Source organism: Garra rufa, chromosome 8 (assembly GCF_049309525.1).
Source record: "Garra rufa chromosome 8, GarRuf1.0, whole genome shotgun sequence".
Classification (NCBI taxonomy): Eukaryota; Metazoa; Chordata; class Actinopteri; order Cypriniformes; family Cyprinidae; genus Garra; species Garra rufa.
The window spans coordinates 474083-497504 of NC_133368.1; the positions used below are offsets into that span (position 1 = coordinate 474083).

Consider the following 23422-nt stretch of genomic DNA (forward strand, 5'->3'; position numbering starts at 1 on the left):
TTCAGTGATTAAGTGTATTCACTCCTTACTCTTTAATGCTTTATGCACATAGGTAAGGGCCATCCTTCACCTGCCACTGGGTTCACACTTCTGGGAATAAAGCCAGATTTACCGCAGTTGGATGCTTCTGCTGGGTTCAAATACAGATGCTCTTGAGCACCAGATGAGGATAGAACTTAAATGACAAAGTGACAAAACTTTATTGATCTGCACAGGCATATATATGTCACAAATAGATATTAGTAGTAGTAGTAATTACCATGTGAGATCTGTGTGTTTTATGTGAAGGAAATATAAGCATTTCAAAGTGGATGTTTAAACCTCTGATACTGGAAAACAGAGTTCATTGTACTTCATTTGATAGTTTCATCATTGGTATGCGAATGTGTTGCTTTTTGTTCTAAAATTGTCATGTAAGGTAAAAATGATAAATTTACATTAGTTGCCTGCAGATGAATACATAAAACCATTAAAAATCAAAGAAGATGGTAATATAGAAATGACATTGTTTAGATTGCTGTTGTGGGAACATGCGCTCGCTCCTGTTGGACTCTTCTGGATCTGATGTCATAAAGCAGAACAACAACAGCAACCACAGCAGCCACGCCCACCAGAGCAGTGACGACCAATCGGATCACAGCTTCAGCAGCATTACAGCCACAGCCAAGGTCTGAGTCAAAACATAAAAGTGAAATCAGCTCAGGCAATGGTAATATCACTCCTGACATCTACTGATATCACTGCTGGTGTACCTGAACATGTGTCCAGATGTTGAGTCTGCTCAGTCAGTGAGTTGTTGAGCACACATCTGTAGGTGTTTTGATCCTGATATTCCAACTCCAGAGGCAGAGAAAGACTGATGCTGAGATCAAACACACTGATGCTGGACAATAAACTGCTTCCTCTGTACCAGGAGAGAGTCACCTCGCTCACATTTAACACTGAACACAGCAGCACATGCCTGGACACTGATGAAGATGATGATGATGGAATTTGAGAACAATATCTGAAGATGACAGGAACTGGCAGAGGAGCTGGAAAACATGAGAGAATAAAGATGAATGATGCTGAATGAAGATACTGATGTAGAGGAGGAAGAAACATTCAAGACTGATCAAACAAGGAGCTTAAAAACATAGAAAGTTGAATATAAACCTGAAAATGAATTCAGCATTTTAAAGATCTAAAGAAGTACTGAATCACTTTTATATAACATGTAAGTTATAAGATACTTCTTTAAAGCTGTAATAAAACATGTAGAACTGAGTCATCATTAAACTCACCATTAACACTGAGAACGAAATCTGTTCTCATACGGTTGGTGTGTATTTGATAAAGTCCAGTGTGTTCAGTTCTGGTGTTTGTGATCGTCAGAGATACAGTTTTATCATCCACCTTCAGTCTGTCTCTAAATCTCCCTTCAAGAACATCATCATAAATGTTGATGCTGTGTGACGTTTTATTGATTTCGGCTATTTTGTAGTTTTCAAACCTCCACAAAATCAGATCATTATTGCTCATTTCAGCATCAGTGTGTAAAGTCACAGATTCTCCTTCCATCACTGACAATGACTTTGTCTCATCAATTCTCAACACATCTGAAAACAAACAGAAGTAGGGTTTGTCATTCTCTAATCAGGGTTATTTAGTGAGAGCTCACAATCCCATGAAAGCAGGAATAATAGTGGAGTGTCTTGCAGGTGATTTATGCTACATTTATGCCATTACGTCATAATGATAATAATTTACTCATAGCTTTCCATGTTCTCATAAGTTAGCGTGAGCAAGTCGATGATAAGCAGGTGTTTGTAATGTATGTGAAGTATTTGGTAACACCTGAATCATTACTAGTGTGTTACCATGATCTTTTCTTTAGGACTAATTATAAATTGTTCATTATTAACATTAATTATGAACCTGCATATAGTAATTCTTAGTATTTCTCCGGGAGATATGAAGAAATAGTGGTTACTGATTAGCTAATAGTGAACTACCACTTTTTACTGAGTGCTATTACTTACTGATTCTTTAATCAGAATGTCTTGTTAGTTAATAGTAGTTACCATAATGTTAATGGTGCATTAGTCATTTGTTCCTTAGTAAATCACTGCATGACTGATTTTCAATACTCTCCTCCCATAAATGTTGTGTCTCAAAGAGAAACTCCTACAAATCTATATGAAACGTAGGCCATTTCTCAAAATGAAGGCTGGATCCTCCAGAGGTCGCATTTGCAGGCTGCAAATCATCATTAAACTCTGCCAAAAAGTGTTTCAAAATGTTGCTGCTTCATTTACACGACCTTCCTCACATAGTATCAGCCCATATGTGGTCTCATTTGAAAGCTTAGGGTCTCCTCTTTACGGGGAATACCATAACTTCTAGTTTTATGATTCATAAAGTAGTTAAATTATGCTTAGAATTTATGTTGTTCCACACACAAATTTCCGCCTAAGGATTGTGAAGAATTATTACAAAGAATGTGTTTTTCTTATATTTTTCACAAAACAGACAAGTCATATATCACAAGAAAGCTCTCATTCTCAAGAATCTGACCATGTAAATCATTTTATTGTGTGACAAACACAGATCGAATAATCTTCAATCGAATCGCGATGTCAGAATATTACCTCAAGAGTAAAATGATATATTCTATAACTTTCCTCCACATTCTACTGCTTCAGTTTACCGCAAATAGCCACAAACTCCATTTTATCATTTAGATTAGGATCTCTTCTTTCAAACGAGACCATTTTCACGTTTCTGCGTTGTTCCATTGCTGAGAAATCCGTTGTTTTGCCAGATGTGCTCAAGGAAGAACGGGCGCGGCTTTCCAAACGCGCTCTGAACCGCTCAAGCAGGTGTGTGTGTGTCTGCGGCTGCATAGAGAGTGTCAGTAGATCAGTTTCCGGCCGCATGCTGTGCTGAACAGAGCTGTGAACCATAGATATATATATGTAGATCCCTCATTAGCGACTGTTTCTATGGGCCGTTATACGTAAGCCATCCGCCATTTCACTGCGGTCTACTTGACGTCATTCACCCATAGATCTCATAGCAATCACTGAATATTCGAAATGCCACAGTCCTGCACAGCAGTTGGTCTGCGAACCTACAGTATGGTGAATGACGTCAAGTGGACCGTTCCAATATGGCGGACGCATCTACGTGCTTGGAGCGGTCCAATGCGGTATCTATGTATATATATCTATGCCGTGAACGATGACACATCTCCCTCTCCAGACGCGAAGAAGAAGAAGACGCATGGAGAGGTTCCGGGTCACAAAAGATGCTTCGACGGTGCGGGGCATTGTGGGATATGTAGTATTTGGACTCTTACACCAGAGATATGCGTCTCAGAGGAATATAGCGGTCTCCATTATCCAAAATAGACGCTAAATGAATAAATAACGGGCCGTTTCCATGGAGAGCAGAGAATCTGCGGCTCATAAGCGCGTCTATAAGTATTACAGTGCTTCTATTCAGGTTTGTTTTATTCTTATAATTACTTTGAAACGTAAAGGACACCAAAACAATCTGCTAAGCTATGTATTGAGTGAATATTGAATATTGACAGTAAAGTACAGTAGGTGTTTCAGTAAATACACAGGCAAACATAAAAATGAAACATAATTCAGTCAATTATCATGAAAAGTGCTATGGTACATAGTAAAATAGTATTCTAAGGGGTAATGTGCTTTATAAAACCTGTTTTTGCAAAGAAACAGAAGGACACTTTTAGGGGGGAAAAAAGTGGGGAAAAGGGGGAAAAGGGGCAATGTGACTCCCTTCGGTTATAATTCAATAACTTTCAATTAGAAACTGTTATATGAAAAAATCTTTTTTTCTGGTATATCCTGAGACCTAGTGGAATCAAACAAAACAATTTGCAAAGAACTGAGACACCTAAATCCTGAGTTACAGACTTTCAAAAAAAAAAATCAAAAAGCGCCTATGATTTTTTAGTTTTTATTGTAGTTTTTGAAACCTATATAATGTTATTTATAAAGAATTACACTGATATTATGTAGTTTAAACGGTTTTCTATACAATGAAACCATTTTTTTTAATTTCCTCCATTGTATGTGTATAGGGGAACCATTTGAATTTAGGTAGGCCAAATGCAGGCGGAAATCCCCCAAATAGCTGCAGAGCTTAAGGGGTTAAGCCTGGTTTATTTCAGTTAACTGAGTATTACATTCACAAGTCATAAGCATGTTACAACAATTTACGCTTAACTTAGAATAATTGTCAAATTTACAACCATTAATATTCTAAAATAACATTTTTTATGATGTATGCAGCCTACAAATGCAAACTCTGGAGGATGCAGCCTCAAAAAGAACAGTGTCTATGCCTCTTTACTGCCTGACTTTAGTAATTCCTGACAGTACTTTTTTAACACCAAAAGGTTTGTGGTGACATAAGCCATAAGTACGTCTGACCCCTAGACTTTCAAATATCTTTATGATGGTTAATACTAAATTCACAAACGTATCTCATCGTAAATTAAATTAGAAAAGAATAATATCCTAAACAATGACATGGACACAACAGGTGAAACATGGAGCATCTTCACAGGGCCATAGTTGGGGTACGCGGGGACCTGGTTCAGGTTGCACCTATTGAGCCTATTTGAAATAGTGCATTTGAATGAACAGCACAAACAAATAAATAAATAGAGCAAATATACAAATTAAACAATGCTTTCATTATTTTCAGGTTTGTCAGTGTTCAGGTACAGAAATTGGAGTCAAATGTGAAATTTGCACAGTCTTCACTGAGTAAATGAAATCTGATATTTAACTCACCATGGACAGTAAGAATGATAAACTTGTGCATGCGGTTGGTCTGTAGTTGATAACGTCCCGCATGTTGAGTTCTGGTGTTTGTGATGGTCAAACATCCAGTCTGATGATCCACCTTCATTCTGCCTCTGAATCTCCCATCATAATTATCGTTCAGAGTCACGCTGCTGTCCGTTACATTGATTTCAGCTATTAAAGTGTTTTCAGGTCCAAACCTCCAGAGGATCAGATCATTAATCCTCATTTCTCTATCAGTGTGTAGAGTGACAGACTCTCCCTCCTTCACTGACACTGAACTCAGCTCAGACGCAGCAGCAAACACACCTGAACAAACAGAAACAGACTTCTCAATAACTTTATGATGGTTTTAAAGTTAATGGTTTTACATTGAAATCATTAAACAAGTGAACTAGGGCTGGGCGATTAATCGAAAAGTAATCGAAATCGACATTCAGAACCTATAATCGATCAAATTTTTCCAGGTCAATTATTTCAATTACTTTCCCTTTAAAAACACTACTGCATGTGGAGTCACGTGACCCCGCTCCGTTACGTTGCGTTATTCCTCCGACATGTCGATGGAGAGCTTAAACAGTATTTATACAGTAAAAAGTATTTACAGGATATACAAGAGTAATTTTATTTAGAAGAGATAGTGCTTATTTTCTACTTTTAATATTTATTATTATTTTATACATTTATTTTGTTTCCAAAAGTGCAAGTTATTTATTTTCACTAATTTAAGAAAAATGTGACACTTCATTTTAAGCAATGTGTGCTTTAATTTCAGTTGTTCAACACTGATGTTCAATAAATAACCATAGATAGTAGATAGTGTGTGCACCCTTCATTCAAAAATCTCTCACTTGTAATATGTGCGCATATTTACTCTACAAAACTTGTCAGTGAACTATGAGGGCAAAAAACAAATATTTAAATATAATTAAATATAATTTTATTAATGAATAAAATAATCGTTCATTAATCGTAATCGGGTTAAAATGTTCAATTAATCGAGATTTTGATTTTAGGCCAAATCGCCCAGCCCTAAAGTGAACTGAGACTAAACAAGCAAAACAGAGTGTGGATTAATAATTGGTGATTTTGAATAAAACAATAATTCACTGAACTGCTTCATTTGAGCTGCACAAAACACCCTGATGAGAATAATGTCGTATTTGGGCTTTAATGTTGTTATATACAGTAAAGGACAGTTAGGAAAAAATGCCAAACACTATATCCAGGGTGTCCGTCCCTCGTGAAAAACCCCCAGCTAAAACCAGCCTAGGCTGGTTGGCTGGTTTTAGCTGGTCAGCAGGCAGGTTTTAGAGGGGTTTTGGCCACTTTTCTAGCCAGACTAGGCTGGGAGACCAACTAAAACCAACTACTTCCAGCCTAAACCATTTAAGACCAGCCAACCAGCCAGTTTTAGCTGTTTTTTCAGCATGGGTGGGTCCTTAAAATGTCTTAAAATCTTAAATATTTTTGGTCACATTACCGCTACAATATCTTCAGTCTGAAGGACCTAGTGACTATTTACAATCATTGGACAGACAAGTTTTTTTTTTTTTTTCCTGCGGTAGTTACTGCGTCATCAGACAGATTCACAGTTTCAGAATACAGGTCAAACTATTCGAGCAAGTTTAAAATGTTTTGGATTTTTTTTTACTTGCCTGACCAGACTAAACAGCCTGATTGAATGCCTGTTCACACCTATAATGATAACTATAAATATAAGATTTAAAAAAAAAATTAAAATTTAAGAGAATAGCAGTGTTTACACTAGAACAATAACGATAACCATAACCATACAGGGCAACAATATCATTGGGATCACTTTCAGAACTATTTTTTTCCAGTTGATGAATGATAAAACACTGACATCTAATCGGACTTTATTTAAATGTAAAGTGCTTGCACATTTGAAATAGCAGGCGACATTGTAGAGAAGCAAACAGACATTGCACAGCAAACAGAGTAACATAAAACATAAAATTACCTCAGGAATTCAGCACTAGTTTGGACATTATTGTCTTGGCTCCTTTGAAGTTGCAGTGTATTGTTTTTATTCCACTATAGTGACTACATTAGAGATCAGATAGTTTATGCAAGATTTACTGTTTAGATACTCTCGAAACGTGCGTCTGTCACGATTGAGCCTCCGTTATCAGTAACTCTTGCACTACACATCATGGACTTCATCCCCCCAAGCCACTGCACCCATCACTGCTCACACCTGCAGTTCATTTACACACACTGCATATAAGCCACTCTCACACCTAGCTCTTTGCGAAGTCTTGTATTGCCCCGGCTACATTTCTGAGCGTTTCTTCCCGTGTTTGTTTTCCTGTGTTTTGATTCCTGGACTCCCTCCCGTGTTTGATTCTTGCTGCCTGCCCCGACCTTTCTGCCTGTGTTTGACTACGATTTCTGCCTGCCCCTGTGTGTTTGTCTGTACTAATAATATGCTGCATATGGATCCGCTCGTCTCAGACCGTCCTTGTGACAGAAGACTTCGCCATTACAAGGATCCAGCAGCTAGTATGGTATCATCCGGTTCCAGCATGAACTCTACAGTACAGATCATGCGTCTCAAACAAGGTGAGCGGTCTGTTGAGGAGTATGCGATGGACTTTGTCGAATTGGCTAATCAGTCGACTATGGATGACTTATGCCTGATGATTTTCTTCCGTGGAGGACTCTTAGAGCCATTGGCTTCACTGATGCCCATGATTGAACCTAACTGGACTTTACAATATTATGTTGACATTGCTCTGCAAATGAGTGGCTCTCCTTTTACTGTGGGAATTCAAGAAGACAACAATGTTCCCACAGTAAACTCCAGCTCAGAGCCACTACACAAGATGGCCGCTAGCCCAGAACCACAGCACCCACATTTTACCACGGCTTGGCGAAGACTGATGTCCAGCATGGAGGACCCACCGCTGCTGTCGGCGCGAGCAGCTGGTTTACCTAACCACACATCAGCCAAGCCAGCACCTGCCAAGTCAAGTTACGTCACGGCTACGGTTCCTTCAGAGCCAAGGCATGCAGCTCTTCCCGAGCCAAGTCAAGCAGCTCTTCTCGAGTCAAGCCAGGACCCGACCTCACATCCTGAGTCAAGCCAAGCAGCACTTTCTGAGTCAAGCCAGGACCCGACCTCACATCCTGAGTCAAGCCAGGACCCGGCTTTACAGTCCGAGGCAGGCCCAGAGTCTCCGCTGATTCCACCCGGCCTCCCAGAGTCTCTGCTGGTTCCGCCCGGCCTCCCAGAGTCTCCGCTGGTTCCGCCCGGCCTCCCAGAGTCTCCGCTGGTTCCGCCCGGCCTCCCAGAGTCTCCGCTGGTTCCGTCCGGCCTCCCAGAGTCTCCGCTGGTTCCGTCCGGCCTCCCAGAGCCTCCGCTGGTTCCGCCCGGGCCTCCCAGAGCCTCCGCTGGCTCCGCCCCGCCTCCCAGAGCCTCCGCTGGTTCCGCCCCGCCTCCCAGAGCCTCCGCTGGCTCCGCCCCGCCTCCCAGAGCCTCCGCTGGCTCCGCCCCGCCTCCCAGAGTCTCCGCTGGTTCCGCCCGGCCTCCCAGAGCCTCCGCTGGTTCCGCCCCGCCTCCCAGAGCCTCCGCTGGCTCCGCCCCGCCTCCCAGAGCCTCCGCTGGCTCCGCCCCGCCTCCCAGAGCCTCCGCTGGTTCCGCCCGGCCTCCCAGAGCCTCCGCTGGCTCCGCCCCGCCTCCCAGAGCCTCCGCTGGTTCCGTCCAGCCGTCCTGAGATTCCTGTCTGCCCTGTTCAGGCCACGGAGGCCATGTATGGACTGTCGAGTTTCCCACCCACCCTCCCTACTGCCCCAGTCCTACCTCCCTCTGCTCACCTTCAACCCACCTTCGGTGCAGAGGACTTGCCGTGGGACTGCCAGTCTCCATCAGTGCCCTGGCTGGAGGATCCCTCACCATCGCCTCCAGTCTCAGGCTCTCCGACCCTGCGGCTCCACACCGGCTCTCTGCTCCCTCGTCTCCGCCATCGGCCGTCGCTCCACCAGCTGTGGACCTCCTCCCTCCCGCGGGCACAGCCTCGGTCCTCTGTCGCTCCGGCTCCGCCGCGTACCTCCGGACCTCCATCTCCGCCAGAGCCTTGGGTTCCGCCTTGGCCCTCCGGATCCTCGGTGTCACCCATGACCATCGACTCTCCGGTTCCGCCTCGGGCTTCACTGGCTCCACCTCCGTCGGTCGGCCCCATGAAGGAGCCAACCCTTCCTCCACCATGGCTTCTCCCTCTGTCGGCGCCGCCTCAGTCTCCTGGTTCTCCTCCGCCATTCATGCCTCTGTGCCAGGCCCACTCCATTACTCTCCAGAACTGTAGGTATTTGGAGCGTCTGGAAGCCGCTCTTAGGTGGGGGGCTCTGTCACGATTGAGCCTCTGTTATCAGTAACTCTTGCACCACTCATCATGGACTTCATCCCCCACAAGCCACTGCACCCATCACTGCTCACACCTGCAGCTCATTCACACACCTGCAGTTCATTTACACACACTGCATATAAGCCACTCTCACACCTAGCTCTTTGCGAAGTCTTGTATTGCCCCGGCTGCATTTCTGAGCGTTTCTTCCCGTGTTTGTTTTCCCGTGTTTTGATTCCTGGACTCCCTCTAGTGTTTGATTCTCGCTGCCCGCCCCGACCTTTCTGCCTGTGTTTGACTACGATTTCTGCCTGCCCCTGTGTGTTTGTCTGTACTAATAATATGCTGCAAATGGATCCGCTCGTCTCAGACCGTCCTTGTGACAGCGTGCTGAGGACATCTGCTGGTTGAAGTTGTGTAAATGCAACAAAAAACAGACAGTTATCGTTCACCGGTGTGGACGCAAATATAGTTATCGTTGTATTTACTGTTATCTTTATTGGTGTGAACAGGCCTTAAAACTTAAGTGACAAAAAAAAACCAAAAAACAGCAAAGCATTGAAGCACATAAATGATTCTTTAGATTTTAATACATTTCATGTAAACAGCAACATCACGCTGCATGTCCCTTTGTGAGAGACTTCAAAACAAATGAGCGTAACAGCACACATAAAGAAACTCAGAAGAGACATACTGAGGTAAAAATTCAAAATGTGTAGTTTATAACATGATATAGTTCAGTAACATCCCAAGGGAGCTATGTCACTGAATATTCTCATGATTGCAAATGTTACATTGATTTCAAAGCAACATACGGCGGTGTTTTGTTACTGAACGAATTTTGAACGAATCAGTTGAATGAACGACTTAATGACTGACTCATTATTTGTATATTCAGAAGTGTCTTTAAAACATTAATCTCATAACATTATTTGCTGCAGGTGCAATTTTGCACTGTAAATTGAATCTGACTGGTAACAGCACTGTAGAATTTATTGACAAATTGTAATAATTTGACATTAAAGGTGATGCATACATTAAAACGTTTTTATAAAAATAGGCCTTAATGAAGGTAAATAAAAATATTGAAGGTGATAGAACACTGATGAAAGTATTGCTTTAGAATAAATTGTTTACACCACCAAAAATCACAATGATGTGGTAGCTTTTGTGAGGATATTTTGTCTGCTAGCTGTTATGAAAAGTTCACTGTACACCGTAGTAATAAAGATTATTTATGACAGCGATGAAAATACATTTTCTTTTTACATTAAACACATTCAATATTACATATATGTATGTAATGTAATGTGTATTTCCATCACATGTTTGGGTCTTAAGTTTCACTTGTTCATATCTGTAGAAACCCTGCTATCTGTTGCAGAAAGAACTGAAGTCATAAAAACACATGAATAACTTACCAGCCACACACCACAAGCGCAAACAGAACCAAACCAACATTTTCTTCGATTCGGTTTTAGTTCACAAATATGAAAAGTGAAACTCTTCAAAAACTCTTTTTCAAATATGAAAAGACAATTTCCTCAGAATTGACTTAGAGATGTAAAATGACAGATGTGCTGATGTGAGAGCTGGTCTGTAGTAAAGTGTTGTGAAAATAACCTTACATTTCTAACTGTGTTGATGTGTGTGTGACCATTGGCAGCTTTTTTAGTTCTTTTCACAACAACTGATGTTGCCACATTGAGCTCCAGTAGACCACAACTTCCTATGGATGATTTCTGAACAGAAAATAAGTAACTCATTAGTCACGAGATCATGTGAGAGATTTACACTGGTCTCTCCTCTAACTCTTCTCACACTTCTGATTTAAGTCAACTGATTTTTGCAACAATGGCCAGCTGAGAGGACATTAATCTGTTTAGTACACTGCTGCTGCTCAAATAAATAAGCAGCTGGTCATTAAAAATACTGATTTAGATTCAAATTATTTTATAATCTGACCTGCATATTAAATACATCAGTGTGTAACTTGGACTCACTCACAAATGAACCAACAGGGAATTAAACAGTTACAAAGAGAACAATTAAAAAAAAAAAATTTATAACACAGAACATCACAAATGAAAGTGAAAAAACAAAAAAACAATGCTTTAGTTTTTTTCATCATCCGTCTACTGGCAGTTGAGCATTAGGGAGCATCAGAGTTTGCATATTTTAAGGGTTAATTCACTCAAAAATGAAAATTTTGCCATTAATTATTCACCCTCATGTTCATCTTCAGAACACAAATGATTAAATCTGAGAGCTTTCTGAGCCTCCAAAGACAGCGTGAAGAAAACTGTCACAGTTCAGTCTGTTTGTATACTTGGTTTCTCCCATTGTCTCCCCCCGTCGATCTGTCTACTTTGGTTTAGTCCTTGTTAGCGTCATGTGGTTCACCTGTCTGTCATTATTAGTTAGCCTTTATAAGTCTGTCTTTGTCATGAGTTTCCTGTCGGTCTTTATTGTCGATGTAGGTTTCAGTGTGTGTGGATGTCTCTCCGTGTTCCAGCCTGTTCTACTTAAAGATCATTAACTAGTAACAAATGAATGTTGAGTTGCTTCTTTGAAAGCTTATTGTAATACTGCGTTGAAGGCTCACTGTATTGTGTGTAGTAGAGTATTATGAGACAGATGGTCTAGGTAAAGTTACCTGCATCTAATACAGCATTCATTTTTCAGCTCAATCTCATATTCACAATAAAACATTAGTTTAAATGTCCGCTGAGGAAAGCATTATCTTTGTTGGAGCGTTACTATCCTTTCATCGGTTAGGTGCGTTGACAGCACTGCTCGGTACATTTGTTGGTTGCATCTTACACGCTGTTGTTAAACAAAAATAACTTCCGTTTCAGCCTTTTTCAATATAAGTCTTTACTGCTGACTTGTAAAAACGGTCCCGTGTCATCATCTAATGGTAAAACTATGTAACTAAAATCATGGGTTGGTTTTAGCTGGGGGTTTTTCAGCAGGGGAAGTTTTGCCCTCAGCCAAATATATTTGCTCTGAAACAAATAATAGACTAATTAGACCAAAAGACTGCCTTTTAGATTTACCCAAAACAAATTATTTCTCATATTTAACCACTATAGGATATCCAGAGCCAGTGGTAAATTTCAGAAGATCTGACTGAGCTTAGGCTTCTCTCAGTGGGTTCATGAGCGGTTCATGAGGTTTAAGGGGTAGAGGCAGAGTCAACAGTTTAATTATAGTCAGTCAGATCACGTAGTGTAACCACAAGTGTTCCTGTCTTGTACGTTCATTGCACACTGTGCTGTAGTATTTTCCCAAGACTGTCATATCAACTAAATAACACTGCCTTTTAAGTAGTTGTTTATGAAGTGAGACATATATTTCCTCTTTTTGCTTCCTCATGTTTAGTAACAGGATGTGACTTGACCACTGAATAAGACGTATGTATTGCTAATAAACTTTAAATGCTCTAAATACATCTGCATATGTCAGTGTTTCTCATTGTTGTGCTTGGTTTCGCTGTAGTGGAGAGTGACACATCTGTGACCAGTCCAACAACAACATATTTACAAAACAAATCAACAACCAAGAGCTGAACAAACTGAGACTGAATCGGCTAAAAACACATCTCTTCCATTTGATCCTCAAACTCTAGCACTCTCTATTCCAGCCTTTCTCAAACTGTGGTACGCGTACCACTAGTGGTACGCGGGCTCCCTCTAGTGGTACGCAAAATAATACTTATACTAAAATAAAATAAAATACATTTAAAAGGTGAAACACGATTTAATATATGAGAATGTATGAAAAAAAAACTATCAACCGATGACAAAAAATGGAAGGAAATTAAGACAATAAATAAGTTAATAATTTTAAAAATCCGCAAGTGTTTCTGGGTAACGTTAGCCGATATATGTAATATTCCCGCCGTTACAGGCGCCGTTTGTAGCTGGGCTGTGATGGGAAGATGGTTTAGTTACCGTAATAACAAGGACTTTAAAAATGAAGCGTACGACAAAACTATTGTCGTGGCTTAAATCAAAGACAGACGTGCAACAGGAGATAACAACAACCGAAGAGGAGGACGTGTGTGAGCCGAGCACAAGCGCGAACAGTGATGCCAGTACCAGCACCACAACATCTGCTACTGTTAGCAAAAAACGACATAAAACAGTAAGGAGATATGACGAGAACTACATTAAACTTGGATTTATTTTTAGTGGAAGAGAGGAAATGGAAGCTGAGAAACAAGAACTGCAGTTAGGCATAGCCTGTTTTGATTTTTGTGTTTTGTTTTTTGAAGTCAAGTACAGTAACATTTCAGCACAGCACAGTTTTATTAAAATTTTAAGTACAGTTTCAAATAACATTGAAGATTTGTTTTATATTTATTTTATTACAATGATTAATTTTCATATGCAGTGCATTTTAATTGATTTTTTTATTTAAGTAAAGTTTATGATTTTCCAATTTTAAACACAGTGTTCCATCTGTGTATGATTGTTACCGTGGCCAACAATATTAAATAAACTTTTAAAATGTTTTTCATGAAAACTTTGGCCTACTCCGCTACTGTACTTTAATGTTGGTCATTAGGTGGTACTTGGAGAGCCAAGTATTTTCTCAGGTGGTACCAAGTGTAAAAAGTTTGAGAACCACTGCTCTATTCTATTTCTTTTTTTATTATACATTTAACAAAAAAAACAAAAAACAAAAAAAAAACTTGCTCTGTATTCTGCATTAAGCTAACTGAGACTTGTCATAGCACTTGCATATCATTGCTCTTTTGTTGATTTTAATTGCTTCCATTGTTCCTCAACTGTCGCTTTGGATAAAAGCGTCTGCAAAATAACTAGATGTAATGTAAATCTATAGTACACATGACCACAGAGTAAAATACAGAGCTTCATATGACGGTTATTCCTGGTCATCATATTCTGATTGCATTTTTCTCACAATGAGTTTCATGGCAGACACCCAAATTGACTATAGATGCGTCTCAAATATGGACTATTCTACAATGTTTTGTAGTAAAAAAAAACAAAAACAAAAACAAAAAAACATTCACTTTACAGCTACATTAAATAATGTTATAATATACAAATAAGACATGTTGGGGAAAAAACAATGAAAAATACCTAAAACAACATCCAAATTGCTAATCTTAATAGAACGGCATCAAACGAGAACAGGATGTTACATACCTTATTTTGGGTTTTTCTTTTCAAGCTAATTTCCCAGATTTCTCACAAAGTCTTGTATGTTATGCAAGCTGTGTCTTGCCAAAACAGGATCCTCAGCAGTTTTACACTGCTGGCACTCAGTCATTGTGTTTTCATTTGGTTATATGTGACTTAAAATGCTTCATTACAGCCGTAACTTTAGCATTTGAGCAGCACACTCTGTCATCTCCGTGGGTTTTCTATTTCATCCTCACTCTTACTGTCTGTATAAAAAAAAAACAACAACTAGCTTCCACTTACAGTGGAGATCCAAATTAGAGAATGACCTATAGTTTTCTAAATTAAAAAAATACACACATGAAAGCACACACTACACTTCCTACTCATTTCTGACAGTTTGCGCCTTGTTTTGGCAAAATATTGCAATTCAATTAAATACATAGGTTGCATGTTTCAAAGGGATAATGATAATAATTATAACAGTCAAGGTACAAGTGAATGCAAATACCTTTTTACTCTGTTTGGACATAAACATTTTCTGGGACTTTGCTTTCATAGTACACTTTCTTCTAATATTAATATTATCCTAATATTATACCAAAAACAATACAATGCAGCTGGATTTGCTGTTGTATGAGCAGCAAATGGTGATCAAATGTATTTAAAAGTTGAGGAAAATATTATTCCTACAGTATTAGACCTGAAATCTCAGCATTACTGAGATACAGTTATCTGTTTAGGCAAGTGCTAAAAGAAGGAACTGTACTAATTATTATTCATGATGATTTCACATCGACAATATATTTTGATGATGATGTTGTCACTTCAGTAATATCAAGCATGGACAAATGTTGGAAATGTGTGGGACCTGTTGCAGCAGTGAAGTGGTTTGGACTAAGATGTAAATGTTAGTGTCACACAGTCTCACCAGCCACAGGCTACGTCTACATTAATCCGGATACATTTGAAAACGGAGTTTTCATTTTAAAACGCTCTCCGTCCACACTAGCGTTTCCAAACGTTTTCCAAAAGTTTCTCATCCACACTGAAACGTAGGAAAACGTCGAATTCGCCTTACTGTGCATGCGTAAAGCCTCAAATTATACAGACATAATTAGTTTTCACGCAGTTCTTCTGGCGGTATCATTTACGGAAATATCTCATCATTCACTGACGCGTCTATATCGCGCTCATTCATATTTTATCTGAAAAGCAGTTGTCGTCATGTTTGCAGGACAGCAACTGTGAGTACATTTTCTGTCATCATTTTAGGACTGTAATTTGAGGAGTGTACAAGGTAAATCTCTTTAGCAGCAGTGTGACAATAGCACAGGCACAATTACTGCTGTAAACAATATGCATCACATGACTAAATATACGTCATCGTTTTCAAAAGCCTCCGTTTTCGCAGTCCACACTACAACGCGAAAACGGCGTTTTCAAATTTATCCACTTTGGAGAGCGTTTTCAAAAAGCTCAGTTTTCCTTGACAAAAACGCCGTCTCAGTGTGGACGGAAGGCCAAAACGGAGAGAAAAAGATGCGTTTTCAAACAAAAACGTATTAGTGTGGACATGGCCACAGTCACTCATTTCCAGTCACCTGCCTACTAATTTGACACACCTGCAATCACTTACCTGCACCACATATAAGAACATGCACTCCACTCAGCTGATGAATGGTCTCAAGGCCCCAACATTGGAAAACTTACCTGTTTCTGCCTGTTTTCCAAGGATATGCTCATGCGAGCCCTGTTGAAAAAAAAAAACAGGCTAAGCTGGTTACATAGCCTGGTCATAGCTGGTTTTTCAGGCTGGTTTTAGAGGGGTTTTAGCTGGTCTTAGCTAGTTGGAAGTAGCTGGTTTAGGCTGGTCTCCCAACCTGACCAGAAGAAACCTCAAGACACAATTTCTTTATGACTGAAGAAAGAGAGACATGGACAATCTGGATGAAAAAAGGGTTAGGTAAATTATCTGTACATTTTTGTTCTGGAAGTAAACTCTGGGAGTGGGTGTGTTTGGGAGAGGAGGGGCGCGAAAACGTCTCAGGTTGGCGGCGTGTGATGAGGAGCACCTGTATGCAATGAAGCCTCATCACCGCCGCTGTTTAAATGCCGAGCGCGCCTCTCCTCAGGAGACCGGTCTCTCCCTCGTGCATGCACGCTGGTGTCCTCGCGGGTCCAGGAAGGGGTGAAGAGGGAAGCCAGCGCTGCCAGATGGGGCGAGCCAAAGGACCCGCAGTCCGGCTGAAGACCGCACGAGCCGTTCTCAGATGCCTGTCGTTGTGACATCACACTGACAAAGGCCGCTCCTGCGATAGTTGACAGACACTAGTGTTTTAGTATAGACCCGCCTCGAGTCAGAAGTAAACTGTCAGCCATTGTTTGGACGCTAGAGCTGAATGTTGTCTAAGCGAGTGTGGAGTACAGTTGATGGGTGTAACAGCAAACACAGCAGTCCTCATTTACTACTGACATCTGAGCCGCTGAGAACACAGTGGCTGAATTTAATTTTTGAAGGGAACTATTCCCTATTCAACTATTCGTATTCCTGCCTTATCTTCACTAGAAGAAGTGAATGTGATTTCTTTTTCTATGAATCTTTGCTTATCGCCTTTTTCTAATAATGTGCTAAAGTTAGCGCATTTCACGATGAATGAAAGTGTAACTTACACTCTCACAGAACATGGTTATGTCGTCTTCTCTATGTACATCCGTCTCAATATAATTCCTAATCGCACGTTTATAATGAACAATGCATTAAAGTGATTGTCTAGTTACAAACTGTGTACGTTGTCGTAAAACTACATTAAGCTTAGCTTTGTAACACTAGATGGTTTAAAACGGTGTCTGTTAATGATTAAGAAGTCATGTACAATTATTTTAAATCGTTTTATATCAGTTATAACTGCATTAAGAATGGTAACTTTAACACAATACATGCAAAATTGTGTTTACAGCCAGCAACTGCATATGAGTACAGACCGTAACACTCACATTTATGTATTTCAATATTCGGACGGGGTAAGTTATGTTAACCGATCACTTATTTGCTCTTGTTCAATCAGCTATACCTCAGTAAACACATTACGTTCATCTCTATACCTTAGTACAGGGGTTTTCAAACCTGTCCTGGAGCCTCCCCTGCCCTGCACATTTTGCTTGTCTCTCATCTAATACACCTGATTCAAATCATCAGCTCATTAGTAGAGACTGCAAGACCTGAATTGGGTGTGCCTAATAAGGGAGACATACAAAATGTGCAGGGCAGGGGAGGCTCCAGGACAGGTTTGAAAACCCCTGCCTTAGTAAACACATCGCGTTTGTATCTCTCTCAGTACACTATCCTGCCAGTACATACAAAGATAAATCAAAGTGGCATTAAGTTTACTAACCATTCAGAAACGTCCTGTTTAAGCCGTAATTGCCGAACTTCTTCGAGGGTGTAATCTTGTTCCGGGTCCGACTCCGGTTCAAAAGGATATGGTTGCACAGATTTGCTTTCAAAGCCTAGCGCGTCCATTATTTCCCCAAATAAACCCTCACCTGTTGTCTAGGCAACACCCCATGTGTGTTATAATGACACGCCCCACAGAACTGAGGGTTGAGCAGAGGTTCATATCATTTAAAGGGCCAGGTAAAAAAAGCAAATAAGATGGCGGCTGGGGGCATGCACAGGTTGGCAGGAGCTATGCGCTTTCTTCTAAAACTGACAGACTATCTAATGCAGCCATCTGGATGCCTCTTACAAAGTTGGATAACAATTTTGTATATTTTAACACTATTAATTGTGTCTGTTAAGCATTGTTGTCTGCAAAAGAATCAAAACTGCGTGTACACACAAACCAACAAGAGCTATCACCTTTTATATTCAAAATTCCTCAATAATGTTCCTCCTAAATCTTCATCTAAGGCGTGTGAGAGATCTCCATCAAACAACATTAATGTGATTTCTACTCAATTGGTGATTGTACTACTTTTGGCTGGAGACATCGAAGTTAATCCAGGCCCAACACCAGCGGTGAACACTATCTGCTCTACAGAAGAAACAACAGTGCCAACAAATAGTGGCCCTCAATACACTACCATCTGGTCACTGTCAAATCGCCTGTTTGACCCACCTCTGGGCGCTGTGGGCCCTGTGGAGTTCCCGCGTCTTGGGCTGTTTGGTGGTGGTTGCCGTGGCGGCGCCTCTTCCTGGTTTGGTGCGGACGTGTCGTTGGCTGGTGGTGTGGAGTGCGGGGGCGTGGGCGGCCTTGGAGGGGCTGTTTCGCCGTGTGTGGAGCACGGTGCTGGCTTTGCTGGGCTGGGGCTCTCCATGGGCTCGGCGGAGATCGTGCCAGTGGCGGCGGGCTCGCCGGGGAGGCTGCACTGCAGGAGGGACGCGGCGGTAGTGTGCACTGGTGAGCGTGTGACTCCACTAACACAAACAACTGTTGCTGACTTTTGCAATGTTAATCAACAGACTCCTCCAATGAAATACAGGAATCCAGTCTTCAAAAGGCACAGAACCAACAAAATATTTTGCACATTAAATCAGGCAAGGGTAGTTTGGGATCCGTTATCAAAAGTAAAGGGACTATTTGGCGGACATTTAAATATACGTAGTATGAAACCAAAGTGTGAACAATTGGAACATTTGTTGTGCAGTTCCAATATTGACTTTTTAGGACTTTCAGAGACGTGGTTAACCCATTCTTCTCCTGAGGCTGTTGTAAATATGCCTGGGTATAATGTATTTAGAAAGGACAGAAATGATGGGAGGGGTGGGGGAGTAATAATGTATGTTAGAAATACTTTAAAGTGTACAATGATTGAATGGCCAAGTGAAATTATTTTGGAATGTGTAGGTGTTGATATATCACTTTCTGCAACAATGTCGTTTGTTATAGTGTGTATATATAGAAAGCCTACTGCAAAAAATGATTTTTATGCACAACTTAAACTTCTCCTTAAACACTGTGATAAAAGCAAGGGAATTATTTTAATGGGTGATTTTAATATTAACTGGAATATAAAGAGGGAACGAACGACTCTTAAACAAATTACTGACTATTTTAACTTAACACAAATGATAAAAACACCAACCAGAATAACAAACCATTCGGAAACCCTAATAGATCTGTTATTTACAAACCACGCTGAGAGGATTAGTAAAACATACAATCTCATTACAGGGCTTTCTGATCATAATATTGTATTTTTCTCTCGAAAATTAAGTAAAAAGCGATTTCATTCATTTACATTTAAAAACCATTACAATTTTATTCCAAAACATCTACATCAAAATATTGATATTATTCTAAATGACGTAAATTGGTCTGGATTATTTTCTGATAAAGATATTGAAACCAACTCTCAGATATTTAATGCTAAAATTACAGATGTTATGGAGCCTTTTATTAAAAGAGGAAGAAGTAAAAAAGGGAGAAATCATCTACCCTGGTTGAATAATCACTGCAAAATACTTATGAAAGAAAGAGACATCTTACTCAAAGTGTTTTTAAAATCTGGTCTTACCATTGATAGGCAAAGATTTACTTCTATGAGAAATAAAACAACTCATACCTTACGTAAAGCCAAGGCAAATTTCTTCTTGGATGTCATTACAAGTGCAAATGGAAATGGCAAAATAATATGGCAAAATATCAATAAACTAATTGGAAAGCAAAATAAAATGGACAATGATAGATTGGAAATAAAAGTTAACAACGAGCTGCTATATCATCCAAAAGAATTAGCAATTGAATTCAATAATTTCTTTATTAATTCTGTCAATGAAATAACACAAATGTTTAGTTTCTCAGAGACAGTTTGTAAGCCTATTAATCCTGGACAGCCGGTCTTCAGGTTAGAGCAAATAACTGATCTTGAAGTGGCTAACATTATTAAATCCATGAAACCATCAAAGGCCAAAGATGCATTTGGCCTTGATACATATTTTTTAAAATTACACAAAGATGTGCTGGTATGCCCGCTAACACATCTGATAAATCTATCAATTAAAATGGCAGTTGTTCCATCAGGATGGAAGGTGGCTATAGTCTCACCAATTTTTAAATCAGGAGACAAAACAAATATTTCAAATTATCGCCCCATCAGCATCCTCCCTGTTGTATCTAAGGTTGCAGAAAAGTGGATCGCCAACCTGCTGAATAAACATCTCAGTAATGGCCATTCTCTCCTGCACCCCATGCAATTTGGGTTTCGCCAGTACCACTCCACAGAGACTGCAAACTGTGTCTTTGTAGAAACAGTGAAATCCTTGCTTGATAAATCCACATATGTTGGTGCAGTCTTTTTGGATTTAAAGAAGGCGTTCGATACAGTAGATCATCAAACCCTTCTGTCTAAACTGACTCACTTCAACTTTGCTGAAGATGCGCTAGTTTGGTTTCAATCTTACTTGTCCAACAGAAGACAAGCTGTGCGTGTTAGTGGTACTATGTCGTCTTTCCTTGAATGTTCAGCAGGAGTCCCGCAAGGATCTATTTTGGGACCAGTACTGTTCTCTCTATATATAAACGATATGCCAAACATTTGTCAAAATGTCCATTTCCAAATGTATGCTGATGATGCAGTTATTTTTACACCTGCTAAAAGCACACAGGAAGCATCATCCATTCCTACATCAGCACTGGAGAAAATTCAGCATTGGCTGCTTAAATCCTGTCTACTATTGAACAAATGAAAATGTAATGTAACTAGTAATGTAACTAGTAGTGTAACTAATTACTGTTGCCAGAAAGTAATAAGTAACAATATTACTTTTGAAAGGGGTAACTAGTAATGAGTAATATATTACATTCTTTACATAACTAGCCCAACACTGCTGGTAGATGCAGTATAATTTCATCTTTCAATGATAATCACTAGTTATCAAATGTATCTCTTTTGCCAAAATAAAAGGTATCATACAAAATGCACATTATTGTTTCTTTAGTACTGAGCTGAATTAGATATTTCACATAAAAGATGTTGACATTTATTCCAAGAGAAAATAATGAATTTATTAAAATTACCCAAGTCAAAAGTTTACACCCCCTTGATTCTTAATACTTTGTCGTTACCTGAATGATCCACAGCTGTTTTTTTTTTTTTAGTGATGGTTGTTCATGAGTCCCTTGAGAAAAATACCTTTTCCAGCATTTTTATAAATTCAACTATTATTTTCTCTTATGGACATCTTTTATATGAAATATTTTATTCAGGTCAGTAGTAAATAAATAATAGCATGCATTTTGTATGATCCCTCTTATTTTGGTAAAATAATATCCATTATTTACATGCATAATATTGTCGCAGTCATGTGCTAAAATGCCTTTAAAGTAGTTTTTTTCATATCTACACATCCATCAAGAAGTATTTTAGCATAAATTGCAACATAAAGTGAATTAATCTCTGAATATTCTGAATGTGGTGTAAATTATTTGGAACAATACCTGTTTTTGTGAAGGCTCTTTGTAGCACTTCATTGATGTTTTGCTGCAATGTAATGTTAAGGCTTTTGTATGTAGCCAGCTCTGCAATGAGGTCCTCTTTCTCCTTCTCTAAGTCAGCACATTATGGCCGCAAATAAATGTCTTTCCCAAATCTTTCCCACAATCTCGCGCTCGATCTTCTCTCACCTGCTCAAGCGAACACTTTAATTTTTGACAGTCGTGGGGCAGGGCTTGCTGGTTTAATTGTAATCTCAAACACCATTGGTTACCTCCTCTATTCCGGAAGTCAGCTGTGATTGGATGCCTGTGAAAAGACCCTCCATAATTCACGTGACATGAGACATGGCTTCATCAACAGACCAGATGCATGTAAGTTGTCTTGTATTTATTTTTTCTATAAATATAACATATCGGGACTTTGTCGGGAGTTTGTTCCAACAAATCTATCATAGAAATTTAACAAGAAAAAAAAAAAACGCCAAGCAAGCTTAAAGACATTTTATTGTGCATTGGAATTTATTGTATATAAATATACTTTCTGTTCATTACTTTGTTCATTTCTGAATTGAATTTGTAACAATCTGCCAACAATCAATACATGGCCATGCTTTAGTATGAACATGCTTTAGAAATAAACTACAGTTCAATATATGAAAACTGTTACATCCCTGTTTTTTTTTTTTTCAAACTGATAACAGTATATCAGACTATATGAAGTAAACACTACACTGAGAATTCATCTCATGAACGACCAAATTCTTTACTTTTACTCACAGCCTGTCGCATAATGCAGAGAAACTCTGTAATTTCCCAAGTGCTGGGTGGGCAAGGTCATGGTACAGGAGCATGCGTTTAAGAGAGGATAGCACAAACGGTGTTGACCGTACTAAAGCTGACAGTCCTGATTGAATTCTACATGTATTTTGAATTTTTCTCTCTGCGTGGATGAAATGGGAACTGCTGACAGTGATCTTTTCTTGTTGTTCATCTCCGCTGATGTAGTCCCCCATTTTATCCCCCTGTTCATTGTCATCCTCACCTCTGTTCTCTGTACTGTTGCTTCCTTCTGCAAGAAACAAGATAAAAAGCAAAACTACAATGTTAGGTATTATAAACGAACACCTTGCTGAAAAAACCAGCATATGCTGGTTAGGTAAGTTTTGGTGCTGGGATGCTGGTTTTAGCTGGTTAATGCTGGTTAATGAATGTCCAATCATTCGTCCTGCAACTAGGAAAAGATCACTCTCTATGAGAAATTGTGATGATGATGGAACAAGATGACCTGGTTCACCTTCAAAGAGACAGGTCCTTGCAGTATTTCCTGTTTTAAAATAATGGGCTAAAAGTTACATTTTGGATTCAAAGATGAAACAAAATACTATAGTCAATGTTGCATAAAAGATAGCTGACATACCCATGTTAAAATTGAAGCCATGCTGAAGCCATGCCTCTGTATAACCGTAGACAAGAAATGTCTGGTTACTTCTTCACCAATGGCAGCATCTCCTGAATATAACAGCAATTTACAGCAACAATAAGTATTTGATCACCCTGTGATTTTGCAAGTTCTCTTACTTAGAAATCATGGAGGGGTCTACAATTTTCAGCGTAGGTGCATTTCCACTGTGAGAGAC

General features: G+C 39.6%; 1 protein-coding gene across 1 annotated transcript; it reads right to left on the bottom strand.

Moving 5' to 3' along the window:
• Nucleotides 1-509: 509 nt before the first annotated feature.
• On the bottom strand, nucleotides 510-23206 carry LOC141340779 (uncharacterized). The gene is made up of 6 exons (XM_073845874.1): nucleotides 23203-23206; nucleotides 22563-22854; nucleotides 18468-18766; nucleotides 4812-5132; nucleotides 759-1034; nucleotides 510-718 (listed from the first exon to the last, which is right to left on the bottom strand). The coding sequence occupies exons 1-6, from the start codon at nucleotides 23204-23206 to the stop codon at nucleotides 510-512; spliced, it is 1401 nt and encodes a 466-aa protein (XP_073701975.1).
• Nucleotides 23207-23422: the final 216 nt, after the last annotated feature.

Coding starts and splice junctions, on each gene's coding strand:
- LOC141340779 (XM_073845874.1), bottom strand. Junction 18,767..22,562: donor TCTGCATTATGCGACAGGCT/GTGAGTAAAAGT, acceptor TGTTTGTGTTAG/TGGAGTCACACGCTCACCAG. Junction 719..758: donor GACTCAACATCTGGACACAT/GTTCAGGTACAC, acceptor AGATGTCAGGAG/TGATATTACCATTGCCTGAG.